Consider the following 23531-nt stretch of genomic DNA (forward strand, 5'->3'; position numbering starts at 1 on the left):
ACACGCTGTCACTTAAAGTGATTGAAAATCAACCCCTCATTTTTATTTCCCTGATATTTGGTTGGAAGACAAATCTTCTACAAATGCTTTTTTTAACAGTCTTTTCCCTGAAGCTAACTCTACTGTGGGGAAAATGAACACACGCTGCTAACTTTGAGTTCGAACTGTAAGCATATATCTGCGACTGCCTGGTTTTTGGAGAGGTTGAGAAGATTGAGATGTCGTTTAAACTCAGGTTTTCTGCTTCTTTATACACTCCTGAAGCCAGCAGAGCGTTTCCTCTCCGCTCCTGTTGTCAGCAGCAGGTCTTGGATCAGGCGTCAGTGTTCCACTCCGCTGAACCGCTGTTGGCTCCGTTGGTTCCTGGATGATCCTTTTTTCCTGTTTGTGTCCTCTCTTTGGGGGATGAAAAGGATAATGGGGTGCTGAGGAGGTTTCTGAAGGATACTCCTCCCTTTCCTCTGAGTCCTGTTTGTGTTGTCTCGCCCCAGGAGCTATTTGGGAGATAAGCAACCAATAAACAAATAGGGTCGGACAAAGAAATGTCCTGTTTGTATGACAGATGGAGCAGACGGCACCGGTTCCTGACAAAAGGGCTCCGGTTGAGTCAGAATTAAGTAAAGTGGTTTTGGGAGAGCACGAGGAAGTCTGTGAGGTTGTCTAATGAATGGATTCGTGTTTCAGTGTGTTGACAGAGTACCCCTCAGCCTGTTTGGCACAGTGTAGCCCTGGTGAGGTGAGGATAGGGACAATGTGTAGGCACTAGCTTTTTTAGATTGAACATAGAAGGACACTCACCGCAGCGCTTTTGGCTTCCTTCCTGAGAAATCAAAGCTTAACATTGTCGGCCAACTTAAATTTACTGTCCATACTGCACAATGGGGAGAAATATTCCACTGAGTGTTTCACAAGCCTGGTTTAACAACATACTTTTATTGGACACCGCTGCTTGGTACCCTTTGCTCCACTATTTTTTTTTTTTTGCACTGTTTTTCTTGCAACACACAATGTGTTGCACGTCCACGGGCGCTGGCTGCAGGCCCACAGCGAGTGATGTCATGCGCGAGCGGCGAGGCCCTCACAGTGAAGGTTGGTTCCCCGGGGCCGTCAGAGAACGTCCTTCATATTTTTTTTTCAAGGGGGCTTTGAAGGGAGCTGATTTGAGAGCCAGAGCCGGTTCCGACATCTGGATCGTGGCAGAACCGCCGCACAGAGGAGGAACACTCAATACATGGACATCTGCATGCAAATGCGGCTCTGCCAAACAGCTGTTACATGGATGACATTTACTGCTGTAGTTCATTTACTGTAGCTGTGACTTTTTTTTTTTTTGCCAAGCCGGATAGTAACAGCTAGAGCAATAAATAAAGACACTCAGTGATGAAGCTGCCATTTTTCTTTATCCACTATGAATGCTCGAGTAAAGGAGCGCTGCTGCATTATGTTTTGTCTTAGGGTTAGGGTTAAATATATTAATATATTTACTTTACTTACTCGGCCATAGTGCACCTTTAAAACCCAGAGACTTTTCATTTAATATCATAAATGACAAAGAAAATCAGCAAATCTTTACATTTCAGAAGCAGGAACATGCAAGTGTTTGACATTGTTTCTTTAAAAATGAAGTGATTCATTAACTCAGCCAAGGAGGTTATGTTTTCTACCATCGCCGTGTGTGTTGGTTGGTTAAAATTTAAAGTGATATCAAGGCTATCAAGTCTGATATTGGATCAGGCTTGATTTAATCAAAGGGGTCTGTTGGGGGTGAGTCCTATTCTCGTTGATTATGAAAATAGCTGGCGATTCATTTTCTAATCGATGTCGCTCTATCTTCCTGTACATTATTGCTACTTAGAAGTATATTCCTCCAGCGAAGTGGTGTCATAGGTCTCGCTGTCTCTTGGTGTGTTTGAGCTCTGACCCACAGGCCACAGACCCTCTTAATTAGCCTAACTAATTGGGTCAAAGTGGCCAGAACTCTCCCCCATCCTCCTCTCCACTTCCTCTGCCATCGAGATAAGAGTCTTTCAATGGATCTGAATGGAGAGAGGGCTAGTAGGGAGGGTGTGTGGGGGGGCTCATACAGGATGGGAGGAAGGGGAGGGAGGGTGAGAAGGCCAGAGGGAGTGAGTGGAGGGAGGAAAGAGGGAGAAACCAGAGCCCTGTTCCTCCGCTCTGTCCCCCCTGCTGTCCCACGGGGGGGGCAGCTGATGTGATGAGTGAATTTGGCCATTTGTCTTCCACCACACACACAAACACACACACACACACACACACACACACACACACACACACACACACACACACACACACACACACACACACACACACACACAACGAGGGGCTCTAACTCCACTAATGGCCGTCCCCCCTCACACTCAGTTCAAAGGCGAGAGTGATTCTATATGGACGTGCTCCAGAACCCCCACGCTCCTCTGCTGGTCCCGGGAGAGTCCGTATTGGGCACTGTCACATCAGCACACTGCGCTTCACCGGCCTCCCATGGGAGGGGGGGTCCGGTCAGATGGCATGTGGCTGTGACCCGTCTCTATCGCCACTCTGGATCTCCTCCATTTTCATTGAAAGCGCTCCATGTGACTCCGGCTGGGAGACAACAAACAGAACTTTTCACGAGCCGTTACTGACACAGAACGAAATGCTATAACTAATGCCACCATGTGAGCGCCGTACAGCGCTGCGCTTCCTCGCCTTTACACGGTCAGATAAGCCATCACAGTTATGCTGTATGGATTTAAGAGGCCTTTACTTTTCTCGCTGCCTCGGTAACACGACTCAAACCAACACGGTCCCCTCCTCAGCTCCTGCCCTTCTCTGGTGGCTTTGCGTCAGCCTTATCCAAACAAAGACCCCCTGAGTTATGAAAATATTAAGAAGGTGTATGCTTAAAGAGAGGGTGCCATGCAGCTAAGGCAGATTAGTTAAAGTAACAAGCTCGTAAGAAGCCGTTTGAAGTGCTGGTCATGTTATTGCCTGTATGGCTAAAGCACTTCTTTTCACACTTTCTGACCACTTAACACAGTGGCGGCAGGGGTGGGCTGCTGTAGGCCCATGATGAATAACATTAGCAGGAAAGCCCGGTGTTGGAGATTAAGCAGAAATAGTTGGGTTATTAAAAAACTATAATCCCTCCGCTAACCGTCTTTGGGTGAGGGGCAGCAGGACTCCCTGAAAGCAAAGGAGAGAAAGGGGCTGCACAGACACGGAGACTCGAGCGAGATAGTGCAAGAAAAATGAATCGGAAGACGAAGATAATATTGAAAATGAAAACGGAGAAAGGGAGGCAGAAGTGTGTGCCTAAACAGAGATGACTGAGAGGTTGCTATGAGGAAGCCTGGGCCCGAGTGTGTATGTTTTGCTTGGACCCCGGCCTCCTGAGCTGTTTCCACAAAGACGCGGAGCGACTCCAAGCTGCCTTGTTGGCCGGGGGAGGAAGACGAAGGGGCGGGAAAGGCACGGATAGAGAGAGAGGCCCGACACACAGCCTGCTTTCCTCACATTCACAAAGGTCTTGATCTCCTGCAGTATGTATCCGCAGTCGTCAGATGCTGCTCTGCTCGGTTGCAACACGACTGTGGTTTGACAGTTAACAGGGGAAATGAGTCTGCGGGGTGGAGTTTTTCCTGCTGAGGTTGCTCTCTCCCTAATAGGTGTCACCTCACACTCTGACATTGACAGCTAACTGGAAGTGATGCGGCTTCCTCGCTTAATCAATTTGTTTGCGTTGCACTCTCAATTGCAGCACATCTGCCTTCCAATAAAGCTGAGTTTAAACCTGACTCCCCGCGCCATCTGTCACGACACCTGCTGCTGTCGAACGCGTCGATGTGGGAGATCAGTGTTAGCGGACAGGTGGTCAAACAGACCAAAGGGTCAGCGAGGTTAAGCGAGGCGAGTCCAGTCCAAACCTCGGCTAAGCTAAGAGAGCTATCATGTCCTGAACAGTGGCCGAGCAGCGGATACATTCTCACCCTGATTGTCTTGAAAAATAGTTTAACTGGAGTCTTACAGCCTGCTTTCTGCCAAATGTCCAGATGTTTCCAAGGGCCTGGGAAAGGGAAGATAGAACGAGGGTACTCAGAGTCCAGCTGAAGCAATACATGTTTTGTCGTACTGCTATTACTCACTGTCACTTCTCTGTGTTTTTCTCAGGGGATCGAACCGTCTTGCTGAACGAAACAGACCAGCAGGTCGATTTCAAGTCCCACCAGTGGTTCGGCGCCACTGTGCGTTCTCACGGTGACACAATTCTGGTAAGGTGACCCTCTCAGAGAAGACACTGGGGGGTGGGGTAGGAGAAGCACTAGTGTTTCAGGTTCACGCCACACCACTGGTGCTCTCCTGTGTTATGATTGGGGCTTTTAGAGAAAGCCTGTTCTGGCCTCAAGGCTGCGAGAAAAACTTTGTACAACCCTGACTCCTTCACTTCTGAGTTAGATGCTGTAGTTTTCCCCTCTAGCATCATTCAACAGTCCAATTTGGGGGCGAGTTTGGGTGTTTGGATGGGTCGGACACAGGACTTTGCCCACCAGTTGTGTCTATTCATCAAGATTTATTTATTTTAGTTTATGTCACATATCGTCATTATCTTTTCCTAAACCTAACCAGGTAGTTTTTGTGCCTGAACTTAAGCAAACTTCGACTGTTTCAGAGCATTAGTTGCAGTCCAAAAGCCCTAATATGTCACAAGATGTGAAATATTTGTCAGCAAGACTCACTTTGAAAGTTTAACCAGACGTTGCATATTTTGTATTATTGCTGACTTGAGTGTGAAGCCCTTCATGTGCAAAACGGACGCTAGAAGTGTGAAGAAAGTGTCAAAGTTTAAAGCTTAAGGCCACTGACTACTGTTGATTTGACTGACTTTCCCGGGCTTTTGTTGCCCCGTCCCATCTACTAAAATGTGCAGTAAAACACTAAATATATTGTCTGTGTACTGTTTTTGATGATGTCTCACTCTGCCGTCAGTGTAAATGTGTGTGTTCTTAGTTATATATTTGTCTCCCACATTACCGTCCATTACGTTGTTGTCATTCCAGTTCAATTTTCACCTCCAGTCTCGACACACTGTAAAGAAATGTTTCACGACCCCCCTCCGCCGTGACATCAAAGCAGAGCCGCCTCTTGTTTGGTCTGATAGTAAAGGTTGTGACCCGGGTCGAGTTACCCTTGCTCCAGATGTACCACTGACCTCGGCCCGGGTCTCGTCCTGAGTTCACCGGGGTGTTGTTGCAACTGGAAAAACATCTCCTACCTTAAAGCTCACCCCATTCATCACCACATCTCCTCCTTCCCCCCCTTTTACCTCCCTGTCAATCCCCATCCCTCCCCACCTCCTCCTCTCTACTCCAGGCTTGTGCCCCGCTCTACTCTTGGCGGACCGAAAAGGATATCCCCCGTTCTGACGCAACAGGAACCTGCTACCTCTCAGCCCGTAACTTTACCAAATTTGTCGAGTACGCTCCCTGCCGCACAGGTAACTGTCAGTCCACGTTGCTTAGCTTATCTTGACATGACAGCTGTCCACAAGGGAAACTGTCTCATCCATGATTTTCATTGAATATTATGTCTTGATGTGCTGCAATCCCCTTGAAACAGGAAGCTGTGGCTTTTATTAAATACTTATTACACCAAGTAATTCACTGTATGACTTCACTGTGTTTCAGAGATCACTGATGCGGTGGGACAAGGTTACTGTCAGGGAGGATTCAGCGCTGACTTCACTACGGTAATAACTATCTTCCTGTTAAACCACCTGGGTCATCTCCTCCCTTTTTCATTGTAGTGATTCACTGGTTTTATCTTTCAGGATGGCAAAGTGGTACTGGGAGGGCCGGGGAGCTACTTCTGGCAAGGTATGTAGGGCATACCAATCACCGGCTTGAATATCATCAAAAACCAAGCCTCAAAATATCCGTCTGAGGTTATTTTCATTTCCCTTTGGTCTTACTTTAGGTCAGGTGATCTCCGCAGCTAAGGAGGACATTATCGACTCGTACTGGCCAGGATTTTTCATGCAGTCTGTGAGGAGCCAGATCCAGACCAAACAGGTCCAGGCTGCACATGATGACAGCTACCAAGGTGAGAGAGGCGAATATAATTCTCAGTGCTTTTATTTACAACATATTTACACATATCTTCATTTGTTTGCCGAGGCTGATATCTGTCCTTTATGCCTACAGGCTACTCTATCGCTGTTGGGGAATTCAGTGGTGATCAGGTGGAAGGTGAGTCTATAAAAAGGGGTTTCATTGTTTATTTTGTTTTATTTTTTGCTGATGAAATAACCCTAACCCTAAGACAACTATCCTCTTTCTTGGATAGTATGGATCTACTTAGGAAGTCAACTAGCGTGCACTGCGCTTGCTGCATGCCTCACAAACTGTACAGAAATAAAGTTTGATGAAGTATCGTGCTCCATAAAACATTTCTGGAGCTTCACAGTAAAACAATGTTGCAGAATTCCCCTAAACAACTGAAGAAGCTGGGGACGAGCGTGACCACACGTCAAGGCTGTAAATTATGTCTTTTCAAATCAATTTGTGATCTCGGGGAACTTCTGGAGACTTGGATTACTTCGGATGAGCTGTGTGGAGCTATTTTTAAGGTTTTTTTTTCTCAGTTATATTTTTTGTTCGGGAGATTGCTGCAACACTGTTTAGCTGTGAAGCTCCATAAATGTGTTTTTGGGACTGCTTGGGGCTGATTAGAAGATAATGACTGAATTCCCACTTTTTTTTTGTGAACTTTTCCTTTAATTCTAGACATATGATGGGAGGGAGGAACAGAGAGTAGAATAAACACATTTCCAATCACAACAGTTAAACCTGTGTCTATATTGCTTGTTTAAACCTTAAACACCCTCCACATAATTGATCTACAGTTAATCGATGTGTACTTCAGGGGTGTGTAATAAATTTGGAAATTCTAGAGAAATGTTTAAACTAAATTGAATTAAAACTAAATCAGGCTGCAGGTTATGTGCCCTGGTGGCCAGTGTTGGATGATGGTGTGCTGTAAGTGAAGCACATATGGGAAGTCACGTAGCAATTCAGATATTACAGCTGTAAAGTAAAATAAACTGAGGACAGCTACGATATTTTACACCATTATTGAGCTGGAAACGTCGTCAGTACTGGAATCCTCTCGTCCCCCCCTGTCGTGCTTGACCTGTATATATATTTTCCCTCCTTAAATCTTTGCTTCATCTCTCTCAGATTTTGTGGCCGGCGTTCCAAAAGGACTCATGCTTTACGGTTCGGTAAGAGAGCTTCATCATCACTCTTCATTTTAGAAACGAGCGGCCTGGGCTTTAGACTTGGGACCGATGCAGGAAAATCGGAGAAATAAAAACAGCCGTAGCGATATTGTCACAGTGGGAATTATTTTCGCAGTGAATTCCTGAACAGAGACTGTGCTTATATTAGAGCGTATAAAAAAAAAAAAGACGTTCACCATATGTGGTTTGCTGTGTTGCAGGTGTCTGTTCTGAACGGTTCGGATCTGAAGACCATGATTAACTACACTGGCGAGCAGGTGAGTCCTCTCGCCGTCCTCTGCAGAAAAAGCTCCTCCACGCTTCACTTCCTCTGTGTTTTCACTGCCTGGCTCCTCATGAGAGCTCTTAATTTGTTGAGTCAGTGTAAGCAAAAATAATTTCCTTTACGGCGTCCTCTTTACTAGATTTGGGTCTCTTTTTCGTGGTTTGCTGTAAAGCTCAATTATGGAGGGGGAAAGTGCAGTGGCAATTTGTGCAAATGGTTCTGGGAATAGAGACGCACCGAGCTCGTTTAAACAGTGATGATTGACTCAGCTGAATAAATAAAAAAAAATCACAAGCGAATATGCTTACACTCTGGTAATTCAGACTCGCTCCTTACATCGCCAGTGTGTTTTTTTGGACTAAGGTTCACGACAGGAAATTCAGAAAATGAAACTGACCTGGAACAGAAGCGGCAGCAAACTGGGCCGAACCTGTAAAACGCATCAGTTCTTCATGTTTCCTTAAGGCCTTTCCTTTTTCTAGTAAAGCAGAAAGTCTGAAGTTTGCAGCAGCAGCACTGTTTTGTATTATCTGAGAACAAAACCGAATCCTGATGATGATAAATGTCTTTGTACAATGAGATTTTTATTAGCTAATGTCACATGGAAACACTTTTGTTTACAGATGGGATCATATTTTGGCTATGCAGTGGCGACGACAGACATCAACGGTGATGGGTGAGTAGAAACCCTGTGTCTGTGTTTCTCACCCTCCCTGTCTTCCTCTGTCTCCTCCACTCTCTCCTTCTCGATAATGAGCTGCAGGATCTACATTGGATGCCACCAACAACTTATTACAGGCGTCGACGTGTCTGCGCCTTGATTGAGTAAAATCTCCTGTCTTGTCTGCAGGATGACCGACCTGCTGGTGGGAGCGCCCATGTTCATGGTCCGAGGCTCCGACGGCCGTCTGGAAGAGATGGGCCGCGTCTACGTTTACCTACAGCGAAGCCCCCTGAACCTGGAGCTCCGCCTACCTCACCTGACAGGCACCCAGGTGTTTGGGAGATTTGGCAGCACCATTGCACCATTGGGAGATCTGAACCAGGATGGGTTCAATGGTAAGAATTGGGCGACTGTAGTAGCGGGACTGATGGAAAAGAAGAAAATAAAATGAGCTAGCACTATGATTTATTGTTTTATCTTTTAAATTATATACAGAGGAAGTGTAAAAAGTAGGTTGGTTACCGGTCTAACTCAGGCAAACCTTTTGTTGCTTCCCCAGTAACGTGCTCCTGTTGGTAGGCTGGTTGGTCCAGGATATTGGCTGTATTACCATGACATTTTTACACAAATTGGATCAGCCCTTCTTTGTGTTTACTGCCAATTTGCATTAACTTTAGCATTTAGCACAAAGCACAGCCTCGCCAGAGCTGCTGGCTGTAGACTCTGAAGCAATTTCTACACAATGTACCTGGAGCTTTTGAACCCGGGATAATATTCGTGACTTTTGCTCTTTGGCAGACGTGGCTATCAGCTGTCCGTTTGGAGGGGAGGATCAGCAGGGACTGGTCTACATCTTCAATGGATACTCAGAAGGACTCAGGGAAAAGCCATCTCAGGTGATCACTGGTCAGTGGGCTGTTGGTACGATTCCTGCCAGTTTTGGATTTGCCCTCAGAGGTGCTAAGGATCTGGACATGAATGGATACCCAGGTGAGTGAGGCGGCTGCTGGATAACAATAACCATAACCAACCACATTTTATCTTTTTATTATGTTTTCTAATTCTGCTGCTTTATTTCCTCAGATCTCATAGTTGGTGCCTTCGGTGTGAATAAGGCCGTTCTCTATAGGTACGTTGTTTTGAATCTCTCTCTGACGAACAGTGATATTCAAATGAAATAGTCATGTTTACGCTAAATAGGAAGCTAAAGCTAGAAGATAGTTAGCTTAGCTTAGAAGAAAGACTGGGTGACTGACCAAGGGAAACAGCTAGCCTGGTTCTGTCCAAAGGTTAAACAAATCAACCTACTAGCGCCTCCACAGCTCACTTTAGCTTTTACGTTACACCCTGTTTGTGTAAAAAGTGTAAAAATGTGATTTTTAGAGTTGCTGGTTGGCAGGTTTTGTTTTTTTTTTACCTTTGGACAGAGCTAGCTACCTGTCCCCTCTGTTTCTAGTCCACATGCTAAGCTAAGCTAACCGTATCCCAAACAGACACACAAGATGCATATTTCCTAAAAGGTGAAACTTCTTTACATTTTCCAAAATGTCTATTGTCAAATAATGCATTTATAATGAGTTTCTTCTCTGATGCTTTAGGTTAAAATACTGTCACCAGCTCACATTCTCGTCTGTTTTGTCTGTCTATATGAAGTATATGAAATAAACTCACAAAACGTGAAGAGATTAGATATTTTTACACCTGTTTTCATTACTAACCAGAAAAATACAACCTTGTTACCTCATTAAACACACTCAACACCTTTTAAGGCAATAAAAGTGGAACTTAAATGTCCGATGATTGAATCTTAAGTCCACATTCCTCTTGTTACCAACAGATCCCGCCCGATTGTCAACACCAGTGCCGCTCTGACAGTTTCCCCCACCATGATCAACCCCGAAGAGAAGAACTGCATGGTCACCAACGGAAACACGACCGTTCCTGTTTCCTGGTGAGTTTTGCAGCTCGTCCAGTACCGTCACTCAGCTTCCTCTGACTCAGGCCTCAGTAATGCTCTGTTTGACCCCACTGCAAAAAGATGGGCTTCCCCATTTCCTCCGCATGCATAAACACTCCTATCCTGGCAGGAAGCTCTGATAAGGAATATCCTTTCCATCAGCAGTCACGGTATTAATATGTACCCAGGGCTGCTCTTATCTGACCTATTTTTCAAATGTCTTCACATCACACTGCCTCTGTTGCGGCGCAGAGGAATAACGTGCTGAATAGCAGCATTGTTGGGCCGTTTTTGGCCTCGTGCGCGCAGTATTCAGGTCCAGGAAAGGAGAGAGGAAACAGACGACGGTTGCTCGCTGCTCGACATGGTTGACACTGCGCTCACGTGTCTGCTTCTCCCCCCCCCACTCCTTTTCCAGATCCTGATCCATAAAGGAAACTCTTGTATACACATGTGTCTTGATTACACTACGTTGCCTGGTGATGAGGAGTTTTTCGGTGGGGGTGAAAGGAGAGCACAAGGGGATAATGGGAGGGAGGGCGGGAGGGCAGGGGCTGGAAGGGTTTTTTCTGCCGTTGCTTTGAATGAGATATTGTTTGGTGGTGGAACACAGCTGGGAAACATCAGGACACGTCGACTCCCGTGAGCGTGCGCACACGGTTGTGCAGGAACAGGAGTGGAGAAAGTTATTACTACTCCTCGATAGAAATCCTTGTAGCCTATGTGTCTCTCTGTCTCGTTTTTCACCTCTCTTCCCTTTCCTGTGTTTTTTTTCCAACAGACTCTCTCTTTTTCTTTCTGCGCTTCTTCCAGCTCTGTTCCTCTTGTGTGGGTTTACTAGTAAAAAAGGATTGGGGGTTTTTTGGGGTTGCAGACTTTTGGATAGCAGCGGCGTGTTGTGCGGCTGATGTCATGGGAGAAGAGCTGCAGGCTTATATAGACAGCCATTGACTGGTCAGCCTTGAAACCTGAGTCGTTGCCCAATTTCACCCTTCTTAACTCTGCTATGCGTTTGTGTGTGTGTGTGTGTCGGTTCTGTCAGTGAAAACGTAGACCCAGCGATTTATCAGCTTGGCTGGTGAAAGCAGTCAGATGCCAGCACGTCTCCGAACAGTTGGCATTTCTTTCATATTATTCATTGTATTCCCATTACGTCTCGTGCCTTGTAATGTGAACCATGTAAGGAGCTGACACAAGAGAAGCGGGCCGTTAGAGGGAAGTGAGAGAACAAGCGAGGGCAAGTGAGGTGTCTTGTGTGTACAGAATATTTGTACTGAGTTTCTGCCATAAACGAGCAATGCTTCTCTCATCATGTCTTTGTCCCCGTCTGTCCAAAACAGTGTCAACCTGAGTTTCTGCATATCTGCCGATGGGAAGCACCTCCCAGACGTCCTAGGTGAGCCAATTTTCCACATCTGCACTTTATTACAAGTTAGGAAACTTTCAAAAAGGCCACCAGTGGTAATGTTTTAAACCCATAACGGTCTGTAGGTTAAAGTGTTTTGGCAGCTTTTCGGATTTTGTTATGGCAAAAAGGAAGTGCCTGTGTGCAAAATACCTTCTGTGATCCACCTTTTAATGATCAAACCTCATCTGTGCTCGGTCCCGTTCCCTATCAACCCCGAGTTATTACCTCTAATTGCTCCTTCCTTTATAAACAACTGCCATTAAGTTAAAGTTACTGCATTGTGTGTGCGCTTCAGAATATTTATGGAGGTCTTTTTTTTTTTTTAAAACCTGTCATTACGTGACTCGAGAACATTCATCATGCCATGAATGCTCATTTGTGCGTTACGTGGTGCAGATTTCCAGGTGGAGGTGCAGCTCGACAGTCATAAGCACAAGCAGAAAGGTGCCGTGAAGAGGGCTTTGTTCTTGGATTCCCAGCAGCCCTTGCTCCAGAAGAGTGTGACGGTGCGGCATGGCGAGCGCGTGTGCAGCAACACAAAGATCTACCTAAGAGTGAGTCCTCATACTAATCAAAAAATGACCGTGATTGTTCTTCATGTGACTTAAAGGTGCAGTATGTAAGATTTTAGTCTGAAAACATTCAAAAATTGTCCAGGAAATGCAAAGAAACAACAGTTTTGATGTTTTGATGACTATGTATTATGCTGCAGAGCTTTCTAGTGAAGGTAGCAACCCTGGCCTCTCCTGGGATCAAACGATACCGATCATCCTGGGACTTTCTTGACCAACAGATCCTCAGTTTTTTTTTACTAAACTGCCGCTGACACAAACTCTTTGTTCCTTTGTCTGCAGGATGAGAAAGAGTTCAGGGATAAACTCTCCTCCATTTATGTGGCCTTGAACTTCAGCTTGGATCCAGAAGCTGCAGCTGACTCCCACGGGCTGCGGCCTATCCTCAACTATCAGACCACCAACGTGATTGAGCAGAAGGTACTGCGGCTTTGACGTGCACTACACTTCCCACGTCTTCTATCAAGCACACTTAACTAACTCTGGAGCGCATCGATATCTGGTGGAGCAGTGTTCCTCTAATAATGCACATATGGTTCTTAGACTCATTCTCCCTGAACTGATGATAAGAGTATCCACCACACTGAGTAATCACTCCCTGTAACCGCTGACTTTCTCCTGTCCCTGATGAAAGAGTCTGTTTTTTTGAATGTAAACTCTCAACTACTCTGCTGGGAAGAGGTCCAGGGTGTCTGGAAAGCTGTTTTTCAAAATGAAAATGTGAGGCATATGTAGAGCAGAGTGTTTCCCTGCCCCAGTAGGAATTGTTCTCAGCCTGCTTCGCTGCACAACGTTGCGTAGGTGACTCGTTCCAGAGCTGCAGGCACAAAAAAGATCGGTAGATATTTGAGCGCAGGAGATTTGCCCATCTGGTTGAAATCTCTCGGCGTCTTGCCAGTTTTCCTCTGGCAGTGAGCGGAGTTGGCTCAACATGTGGGCATCCTCTCAGCTGTGGCACAGCATGCACCATGTGTGAGTTCACAGGGTTGGGGCATTAAGGGAATGGCAATCAGCATAGTTTTATCTCCCCCCCCCTTCTTTCTCCTTATTCCTGTTGGATCAGGACTGAACCCTGTCATTGAAGTCATTCCATGATATCAAAGCTGTCAGGCCTCCGACAGATGTGGTCTTTTGCTGAACCAAAACCTTGAGACAAGCCTGAGCTAAGATGTCAACCTTAAACCTGAAAAAGACACTTTTTGCCAAACACCCCAAAAAGAGCCAAGCTAATCTGTGTGAAAGGGGAGTGAGGGCCTGCCAACATACCTCATTAATCTTGCTTTAGACTGTGTGAATGTAACTCAGTCTATGGGTGACTATCACACCGCAGCCTCGGCCTTCATCAGACACATGATGCCTTATTGATTTGCACATATGCTTTGAGACTATGTGGCAGCCCATGTAACATTTTGTCGACTCTGCCAAGGTCTTACTTTGTTTGAGCCCGAGTGAGAGTGAGAGATGGTTGATGTGCTCTCACTCTCTCTCTGTGCTCTTAACAAATCCCACATGTTTCTATGAGGAGTTATGACATTGTGGAGGATCTTTTAATTGCCATGATCTCTCAGATCTTGCACAAAAGCATACATTTGTGCGAAACTTGCAGGGATCCCAGTTGTCGTCACCTTCTTATTGAACCTGGAAACCACCAAAATTGTGCATCAATGCCCTCATTGTTCTTAAAATAATAACATCTGACCTAATTTGTGTGATTCTGATTAATGTGCTCCGCTCATTTTGCCAAGTTAGCGTTTTGAAGTCACAGTGTGATGCTTGCCCTCATTATGTCACTCGCTGAGGTCAGCTTTGTTGTTGTTAAACTACACTGACGGGCCTACAGACGTCGTTTTCCTGCGCTACGCGGGCGTACGGACGGGGGTGCACATGTGGCCGTGTTAGCATGGTGGTTACCACGGTGTCCATAATTAGAGCCCCTGGATGGTGTAATGACAAGGGGGGCGCTTGGCACCCTCTAATCTCCTCCTCCATTTCTATTTATTATCCTCATCGTCACGAGTATCATCACACTGTCACAGTCGCAGCGGGATGCAATTTAGCAATCCCGCAGGGCTTTCCCTGCCGCGGCCCTGCCACACGTTCAGCGGTCGTCCACTTATCCAGCAGTGTTTCTGTTGCTTTGTTGTCTCTCCCTGCACTGTAATCTTCGAACCCCCTGCTTCTGCTTTTCAGGTCAACAGAGATATCCTATGTCTCAGTCAGTTCCTCTAGCGTGTAGGCTCCTCCCCGGCCATATGATCAGATACCGCTGTGGTTCGCTGGGCGGTGTAGTGTGTGGTGAAAGCGCGGTTTGCCGCACGGGGCTGTGATGTGGGACGCCGAGAGCAGGCGGCTTTGTGTCAAGCTCCACAGGAGTATCTCCTCTGGGCTCGGACTCATCATTTCCTTCTCTTTCGTCGCAAACAAAAAGCGTGTGTGTGTGTGGGACAGCTGGTTCGGGGGGGGGAGTGTGTCTGCGCCTGTCATGACCTCACTGAATCAGTCATTGTCCTTCTGAGCCACAACATTGTTTCTTACTGTCTGATGTTGTCTTGTAGATAATGGGGACTGCAGTGCAGGTGTGTGCTGGGTGGCGGTCGGGAGGTGGGGGTGGAATGTATTAGTCATACCACATGTCGCATCTTGCTACACTCATCCTGTTGTCTCCTTTAAACAGATACTTGATGTATCTCATGTGTGTCTAATTCCTCTCACATGTAAAAGAAGTATGTTTGTAGTCAGAACCGATGATGATCTGCAGCCTGTATTAAAACTTTATCACCAACAATGTGTGGTGTCTTTTAGGCTCAGATTCTGTTGGACTGTGGCGAGGACAACATCTGCGTTCCCGACTTGAAGCTGGCAGTCCACGGGTGAGTGCTCATTTCCTTATATATTTCTTTATAATCCATATGGATTTCAGGGAATATCCTAGAGTGATGTCTCATGGTAAACTGTGAACGGGGTCACAGACCCTGAACTCTTCACCTCCTCTCTGGATTTGAGCGCTAAAGCACAAATACAGCTGTTTTTGTTGTTCCGCTGCTTTGTTTAGCCTAGCATACCAGAGTGGGACCGTTAACAGCCACAGCGCTGCAGTAGAGAAGAGGTACACCGTCTTCTGAAAACAGGAAGCGGCCCGGCTCTACAGGTGCAACGACAAACCGTTAAGGGGAGATGAAAGGAAATATGGGAGCTGTGTGCCAGAGTCCTCGACCTCGCCTGCTTCTGAAGCTGTCAGGAGCAGCCTGCCCGCCACACTTTGATTCCAGAAATCTGTTAGCATTTTCCTCAAAAATAACAGCCTCCCTGATACTCCCTTCTCCGCTCTGTCATTTTGATTTCACATTCCTATATTTATCTACCATCTGCCTCCATTTTTTTTTTTTTTTTTCTTCTTCAACGTATGGCTGATCCATCACATATGGAACAACCTGCCGCCGCTCCATCCGAGAAATTGAGACGCAGAAAAGTGCAAAGATTAGTGCAATTAGAATAATAGCTTGATGTTTTTGTCTGGCCTGTAGTAAATTAATAGAGTCTAAATTAGTTTGAGGGGTTGACGGGAAGGCCATGATTTAGTGGAATGTCCATCATTCCTGCAGTGTTGTTTCTTTTATTGCGCTGCCAAAACACATAACCTGTTGGACCAAGGGTCCCTCAGGGAAGCTTTACGTTTTTTTTTTTCGTGGCGTTTTCTAATTTTGAGCCTTTGTTTGGTTTGAAAAGTGCGATGCCAGTTAGAATCAGAGCGCCGCCGACTCGAGGATCGGCTGCAGACGTCTTCTCTCTCCTGCGCCGCTTTATGAGAGCAGGCTGTAATTAAAAACGTCTGTGTGGCCCTCCATATGGAATTTCTCATTGTTCTGAGCTGTGGAGCGAGGGTGGAGGGAGTGAGAGAAAGCAAGGAAGGGGGAGGTGTTTTACACTCCCACTCCTACGCCCTGTACATATATACATGCATGTATGAGTTTATTACCACATCGGAAAAAGTTCTCATTTAATGGGGGAGGGGCTTTGTGAGATGAATCTTCTGCAGTTTCATTAACGCAACTGCAATTTGTTTAAGGCTCTTCTCCCCACAACACAAACAAAGAATGACATTGTTTACTCTTAACGGCGATACGTTTATTTGTCGAAGGAGTCGTGACACCAGTCATCCTGACCGCTGACCCTCTTTGTAATCATTTTTTTCCCCTCTGGTTGGCTCCACAGGAACAGGAAGGAAGTCTACCTGGGCGATGACAACGCGCTAACCTTGACTTTCAACGCCAAGAATGAGGGTGAGGGAGGGGCGTACGAGGCAGAGCTGTATGTGGTGCTCCCCCCTGAAGCTGACTACAGCGGTATCGCCCGCGGTAATGAGGTGACTAGAACTGCAGAAACAACCCACAACTTCCAGCGACTAATATGCCTCTCTGGACCTGATTATGGTCTGTTTCTGTGGTTTGACCAATCTGTACTCTTGTTTTCAGAGCCTGACCCAGCTGACCTGCAGCTATGAGTCGGAGAACCAGACCCGATACCTCAGCTGTGATTTGGGCAACCCCATGAAGTCTGGTACCAATGTAAGCACACCGCCGTCGTTTGGCAGTTTTTGGGCTCTATGTCTATTGAGTTCAAGGGTTAAAGGATACAGAGTCGTGCAGGGATGATGCATGTTTGTAGGCCGCCCTGGAAGTTGGCATCGCCCCGGCTCCCTCGACATAAAGCCTATGGGATTATTGCATTTGCTTTTTTCTTTATTATTGTGGAAATTAAGCTCTGTGGCAAACAAAAGTTAATGATACTTTTCACGCTTTGTTCGGACAGATAATCTTCACAAATGAACGCCACTTTTATGATTTTTGAACGTCCCAGATTACCTCTGTAATCTCCTGTAGCCACTTGTTAGCAACCGCAGTTTTTAAGACGTGTAAAACCGTCAAAGTCGGGTATTTACTGACGTATTTTATGTCATAGAACAATACGTGAAAATCTCTTAAGCTTGTGTTACCCACAGACTTAATTTCAGACATATTACAACAGAAGGAACTTATAAAACCCTATTTAGTTTGAGAAAGGGGAACCAAAAGTGCAAAAACTCTATCTTATTTCCAGGAGTTATGACTCAGCCCTACATCTTGAGTGTTTTTATTAGAGATAAACATTTGACACATGATTTCCTGCTCTCTGTAAAAGGAAAAAAAGATTGTGTGTCTGTGTCATCCCCTGATTGGGTGTGAACAGCACAGGAAAAGTTGGTATGCGTTAGGAAATGTTGTGACAGGAAGCACAGACTCCATCTGTGCCCCTCGGCCTCCTGCTGGGCAGAGTTCCCTTTTTTAATGGTGGAGTCACAAGCTGGCAGGCTTTTAATTGGTCTGCGGAGGAAAACCGTCAGCGACATGTTAACTGGAAGAGACAGACAGGCTTGTTGTCACAGAATGTGCTGACTTGTTTCTCTGGGAAGGTCTCAGACTGCAGCGTTATTGATCTAAAGTGACCGGCCAGTTGTGTGGGAAAGAGATGGATCTGAAATTATTAATAGAGAAAAGGGCGGAGCAGGAACTCTCAGATACATTTCGGACATGCCCGCTTGTAATGAATCTGCCTGTCGGACGGACAAGAAGCTCACTGACCGACACACCCAAGATCTTCACATATCTGTCAGAGGATGGGAAGAGTAAAGTGGAGGGGGGAGGAACGGCTGAGAGTCTGAGTTAGCTCTACCGAAAGTTAGCTAAGAGCTGTCTTAAAGAGTGTTTTTGTGCCTCACTGTTAAAATATTGTCATTTCTATTGACATTTTATCAACCTTGACAACATGAGGTGCTTGTTCCAGGTGGGGCAGCTGCAAAATGATGATGATCAATATGTTGTATCTTCCTCTTTGCAGCTGTGGGCAGGTCTTCGCTTCACCGTGCCACGGCTGAAGGACACACACAAGACTGTTCAGTTTGAGCTGCAGATTCGCAGGTAAAAACTTAAAGTCATCATGCAACAGACACACGTTACGGCATCTTATTGAACATGCTTGGATTCTGATCTCCGCAGCTCTCAGATGATGTCAGCTCATCAGAATCTTTTTTCTTCTTCTCTGTGTTTCCACAGTAAAAATGAGAATAATTCCCACAGCGAGGTTCTTCCCTACAAGCTGGAGGTGGTTGTTCAGGCTGATGTCATCCTGCAGGGGTGAGCTCAGTTGAACTTGTGGAATTTCATTAACTCTCCACTGCCTCCTCGACACATCTTCTAACGTCCTTCTCTTTTCTTGTTTAAGTGTGTCTCGACCAGATAAGGTCTTCTTCCCGCCGCCCAACTGGAAGGTGACCAAAAGCTACGAGGTGGAGCAGGACGCCGGGCCTGCGGTGGAGCACATCTATGAGGTAATCAGCCATGTTCGTAGCTGTGCAGACTCATCGCGGGGCTGAGCAGATTGGGTTGGAAAGCAGACCTTACTGCTCATAAAGCGAGCTGACTTCTCAGGGAAAACGTTCTCCAGATTACGCAGCATGATTTATTCTCAGGCTTTCCTGATCTACTTTCTCTTGGATGAGCTTTAACAGTGCTCTACTTTAGGTGACCTATTTGTAGATTAAGACAATATGTCAAATATGAAAGTTGCAGCATGAGAAAGACGATCTGTTGCAACCTCCCTTTTGTAGTTTTCTAACGCTTCACATACTAAAGTTTCCTCTTCTTTGTTTCCTCTTTCCAGCTGGTGAACAACGGGCCCAGTCGGATCAGCCACACCCAGCTCGAGCTGCGCTGCCCCCTCAGTGTCCAGGGTCAAACCCTCCTTTACCCCCTGGAGTTTTCCACAGAGGGCCCCATTAACTGCACCTCGGACAAACACATGAACCACCATCGCCTCAAAGTAAGTGCCTCACACCTCTGAGGGGTCACATGAGGCTACAGCAGACAGCGAACATCTCCCACCGATTCCCCGTCAGATGTATGATTAACAGCTGGATCGTCCCACTGGTTGGCCCACACCCACCTCCTCCCAGCTTTTTCAGCCCCACCCAGGACACTTCCCCCACCACCACTTTGAAGTCCCAGCTCTTCCCTATGTCCCGCACAGCTCGACGAACCACCTCACCCAGCAATACACTCACTAATCTTCGACATCCAGCAACGCCCCCCCCTTATACACAGTTGCAGCTTTCGTGTTTGTGTTTACATTTTGAAGCTTGACAGATGTTGAGCGGGGTGGTCATCAGTCTCAGCAATTCACAAGGGGAAAAAAAACATTAGCTCACAGCTAAGTACGCTGTATTTACCACGGGAATCCATGAGGAGTAGCGCTCACATGCTTCTGATTAATGACAAAAAGCCTCTGGGTCACGCTAACATTAGGTCTTATATTGACAGAAAGGGTGGTGTGCTCGTCTGCATAGTGAGGTCAGTGTCTGTGTTGTCCTAATGGGTGTTGTGTGCGTTTCCTCTCCTCCTGTAGCTCCAGCGGACTTCCACAGAACCACCTATCCTGGCGCTGAAGGCCAGCGAGCACCACGTCGAGAGGAGGGACGTCCACAAGAATCAACTCGCCCATTTGACTAACCTGGTAAGAGGCTTGAAGGGGAAGTGTCAGGTTCAATAAATACAAGATGGTGTCTGCATGAATGAACGTCGTCAGGCCAAAAGGTGAAGTCTTAACGTAATAGGTGACTTGAAAGTGAGAGAATGAGGAGCTTGAGTTTACAGTTCAGGGTAAATGAGGTTATGTAGTTAAACAGCAGGACGCTGCTCAGAACAAAGGGGTTCAAACAATGTGTTTTGCTGCATCGCCTTAAGTTAAGTGTGTAGGTCTGGATCTATTTTGGTGACACTGGCCCTGATCTTATATGAGGCTCCTGGGATTGGGTAATTAGGTTATGATGTCGTTAAAAGGGAGGGGTCAAAGGGCGCAGGCTTGCCCCGTTGTGGTGATTAACATTAAAGAGCCCTTTAGTAGTGGCGGAGGGGTGGAGAGGCTGAGAAGACATGGGAGGCTTTTTGTCAGTGATGCACTGGTTACTTCACAGACTGCTCTTTAATTTTGGGCTCTGGGTGGTGTGAGGGCCCCCGGAGGCCCCCACACACTGGCCCTATTGATCCACCCAGCTGCAGGTAGCTTCTCCCTCTGCCTGCGTCTGTGCATACCTGCCGCAGCCAAAGAGGTCTTTGTCCGAGCGCCCGTCGCTCCCGAGCACGCTCGTCCATCAAGCGCGTCCAACGACACGTTAGCATGAAGGACCCCATTCTCCCGTTTTTCTCCCGCGTCTGCACTTTTTGTGTTTTACGCTCAGCAGGACAGACATCTCTGTTCAAAGTGTCTCTTGATCTGAGTGTGTTAGTGTTTAGCAATGCTTGAACGAAGCTGTCAGCCGAGGTCAAAGCGTGAGAGTTTAAAATGACCCGCCTAGTCTTTGAAGAGCGGTGCTATGCACAGAGAACAAAGGACCGACTTTAATTACACTTATTATCAAAAGGCATTTTGTAATTTAACTTTTTTAATTTCTGTTGTAGTACTTTTATTGTGTTTTAAGTAGATAAGTGGGTTACATACGTGTGTTTACTGCTCTTGTAGAGTAACACTGCACATGTAAAAATAGAGGTATAAAGCCTATTATGGCTCCAGAGGAGTGATGTCACTCAGCGGTTTAGTTGCATTGTGGGTAATGTAGGCGCCAGGTTTTCAGGAAGAAAAATGTGTGGAATAAAAAAGAGGATATCTCTGGTGTTGTACAGTGGATCTTGTTTTTAAACTGTCCGAACAGTGTTACAGGAGTGCAATGCTAGACCAGTTGACTGCTTTTCAGAACCTTGTGCCTACATTCCCCACAATGCCACTCACTAACTGACATCACTGGAGGCAATTTGTCAGATTACATACAGCTTTGGGGTCGCCACTTGTGATATGTTTCTCTGGCAGGTGTTCATCACGTGTCTTTTCAGCTTGTTAATTCATCTTTAACTGTAGACTGGATGGTTTATTATAGAAAATGTGAAACCCCTAAGTTTTTATTAATGATAACTAAAGTTTATAACTGCATTATTAACAAATTTAACACCAGACAAACAACCTGACACGCCAAAAGATGCTATTCAAGATTATTTATTCAATGGCTTATAACTGATCTGTAAAACATTAGTATCATATGAACTAACCATTGATAAAGCCTTTATTAAAGCTGTCTGTTTTCTCTTTGTATTATCGAGAAATAGGTCAAAAAGGGTTAAACTAGTATTTACAGTCCAATACTGCAGAACCCAGAGGGATTACATTTATAAAGACATAAAGCCGAGCGATCCTCAGATTCAAGAGGCTCAGACCAGCACTTGTTTGGTTGATGCGTCGATAAAATCTCGACTGACTCAGTGATTAATTGACTTCCTACAGTGTCGACCTGGTGCTGGTCTGCAGCTGTGTAGTGATTTTTTATGAAGCTGTGGGAACAGATCTTGACCACATAATCCCACAAGGGAGGATATGTGAGACTTGGGTCTGAGGCATCTTTGGCACTGGTCCACGTTCATGTCATTTCCACAAACCTCCGTGGCCCCGGTGCCCTGGGGCATTAGGGAGGTCTACCAGGAGGAAGTGGACTGATATGCTCCCTGTCTGTCTGAATACCCTCATTAAGTCTGTCTAATACTGAGCCTAAAGGAACCAGGCAGGCTCTCTCTACTCCTCTTTGTTTGCCCTACTTGGTGTAATAAGTAAACTAATGCGCCGCCGCAGGAAACCCGCCGAAACCTCTCAGTCTGGTTGGTGGCCGAGCTACAGCGCCCGCTCCATAACACAGTGTGTTGCATGTTCCTAAATGTTAAACATACCAAGCTGCATTATGGGGATCTAATTAGGACTGTGTATTATACAGTCTTGAGAAAAATGGGCTGGTTTTAGTGGTTGGGCAATAATGTGGAGAGTGGTGCGTGCTGCATTTTTACAGTCTCATGACATTCCTTCGATCTAATTTGAAGCAGGCGTGGAATACAGATCATAACATTGGGCTCTTTGTTATATTTATTCGACCTGCGGCATTAACATGGCTCTTATTTGTCCTTCACTTATGTTTTTTTTTGCCAGTTTTCACTTTTGCTTGTCCTTCACCTGCATGCAGTCATGTGATCCTGTTAGTTAAACACACTGAAGAATATGAACTGGCTGTGAAATAACTCAATTTTAATACTGATTCCTCGGCATGACCTACTTAAGCAAACGAGACCAGCAGCACGAGGATCATATTTCTAAACAGTTGTTATTAGTTATTAGTTCTTAATGCCTGTAACCCAGTCCACTTTTGAAAAGTCATAACATTAAAACGGTGATGTGAGTGGTGAGGATGAATGGAGGGGTCTCATCGCTCCAGGGAAAGAAGCTGCTCTGTAGTCTGGTGGTAGAGCACGAAGACAAAGATGACTTTGTTTTGCTTTGTTCACAGAATAAACAAAAGAAAATGAAAGTTCCTTGTAGAAGCTTTAAAGGAGCACTATGTAGTTTTGGAGAAGAAATTCAAACTCAGAATTTTTATATTTACTATATTAATGAGGTGATAATACAAACTTTTTTCCATAAGTGAATAAACAAGCCGTTCTCAGAGGGAAATAAGGTCCCCTGAACACTGTTTGAAGCTAGAAAAGTGGCAGGGTCCGCCACATATAAACAGTAAAACAGTGTGAAAACAAAGCTACTATTACTGAGCAACCTATTCTGCTAACTGTAGGATTACATGTAATGTATGTATATGAACGGGAATATTACAAAAACAAAGTTTATTTTGTTTCACCATCGTCTTAATCATCGCTGTGCTTTTATAAAAGCAACATAGCATTAATAATGTTTCCTCTTTCCTTCCCTTGCTTCAAAAACAAACACACATGCTAGCCAGATCTTGATCTTTACGACAAGAGGCGGCGGTGTTCATACCAGAATAGCTGCTATGCACAAGAATGACTCAAATAAAACTTATTCAGCGTTTAATTAACATCGTCTTCGCTCCTTCCTCTCTGTTCCTGCAGTCCTGTTCTAATTCGGAGTGCTGGACGCTCCAGTGCAACGTGGGTCTGCTGGAGAAGGGAACCACCGCTATCCTGAAAGTGCGCTCCCGAGTCTGGGCTGAGACCTTCATCGAGGTTTGTTGGAGATGACCCTTGCCTTACAAACTGAGACATGTACTGTAGATGAACACGTGTTACGACCAGATGACAGAGGCACAGCAGAGGAAACTACAGATCAGTCTTTTCCCACCGGTGCCTGTGTATTTTCTCATGTCAGGCCTTGGCAGGAAGTAAGAGGCAATTTTCCATTAAAAAATAAAACACTGAGATTTTAAAAATGTGCAGCTGGCAGAGATACATAGCTGCAGTAGTCAGTCTCACACACGTATTTGTGTTGACTAGGC

General features: G+C 45.7%; 1 protein-coding gene across 1 annotated transcript in view; it reads left to right on the plus strand.

The window, feature by feature from the left end:
- itga5 (integrin, alpha 5 (fibronectin receptor, alpha polypeptide)) overlaps nucleotides 1-23531 on the plus strand; it is a 40592-nt gene that overhangs the window by 12193 nt on the left and 4868 nt on the right. Inside the window, exons 3-27 of the mRNA XM_084365563.1 lie at nucleotides 4171-4271; nucleotides 5371-5494; nucleotides 5685-5746; nucleotides 5828-5873; nucleotides 5974-6099; nucleotides 6201-6245; nucleotides 7236-7279; nucleotides 7498-7554; nucleotides 8186-8238; nucleotides 8413-8621; nucleotides 9025-9216; nucleotides 9310-9355; nucleotides 10064-10177; nucleotides 11524-11579; nucleotides 11988-12145; nucleotides 12446-12583; nucleotides 14966-15033; nucleotides 16376-16526; nucleotides 16636-16728; nucleotides 18038-18117; nucleotides 18253-18333; nucleotides 18422-18527; nucleotides 18860-19018; nucleotides 19601-19708; nucleotides 23149-23262. Of these exons, the coding sequence (XP_084221689.1) occupies nucleotides 4171-4271; nucleotides 5371-5494; nucleotides 5685-5746; nucleotides 5828-5873; nucleotides 5974-6099; nucleotides 6201-6245; nucleotides 7236-7279; nucleotides 7498-7554; nucleotides 8186-8238; nucleotides 8413-8621; nucleotides 9025-9216; nucleotides 9310-9355; nucleotides 10064-10177; nucleotides 11524-11579; nucleotides 11988-12145; nucleotides 12446-12583; nucleotides 14966-15033; nucleotides 16376-16526; nucleotides 16636-16728; nucleotides 18038-18117; nucleotides 18253-18333; nucleotides 18422-18527; nucleotides 18860-19018; nucleotides 19601-19708; nucleotides 23149-23262 (2531 nt within the window). The remainder of the gene's footprint in view (nucleotides 1-4170; nucleotides 4272-5370; nucleotides 5495-5684; nucleotides 5747-5827; nucleotides 5874-5973; nucleotides 6100-6200; nucleotides 6246-7235; nucleotides 7280-7497; nucleotides 7555-8185; nucleotides 8239-8412; nucleotides 8622-9024; nucleotides 9217-9309; nucleotides 9356-10063; nucleotides 10178-11523; nucleotides 11580-11987; nucleotides 12146-12445; nucleotides 12584-14965; nucleotides 15034-16375; nucleotides 16527-16635; nucleotides 16729-18037; nucleotides 18118-18252; nucleotides 18334-18421; nucleotides 18528-18859; nucleotides 19019-19600; nucleotides 19709-23148; nucleotides 23263-23531) is intronic.

The sequence above is a fragment of the Pagrus pagrus genome (assembly GCF_965226575.1).
Source record: "Pagrus pagrus genome assembly, chromosome: 11".
In the NCBI taxonomy this organism is placed as follows: Eukaryota; Metazoa; Chordata; class Actinopteri; order Spariformes; family Sparidae; genus Pagrus; species Pagrus pagrus.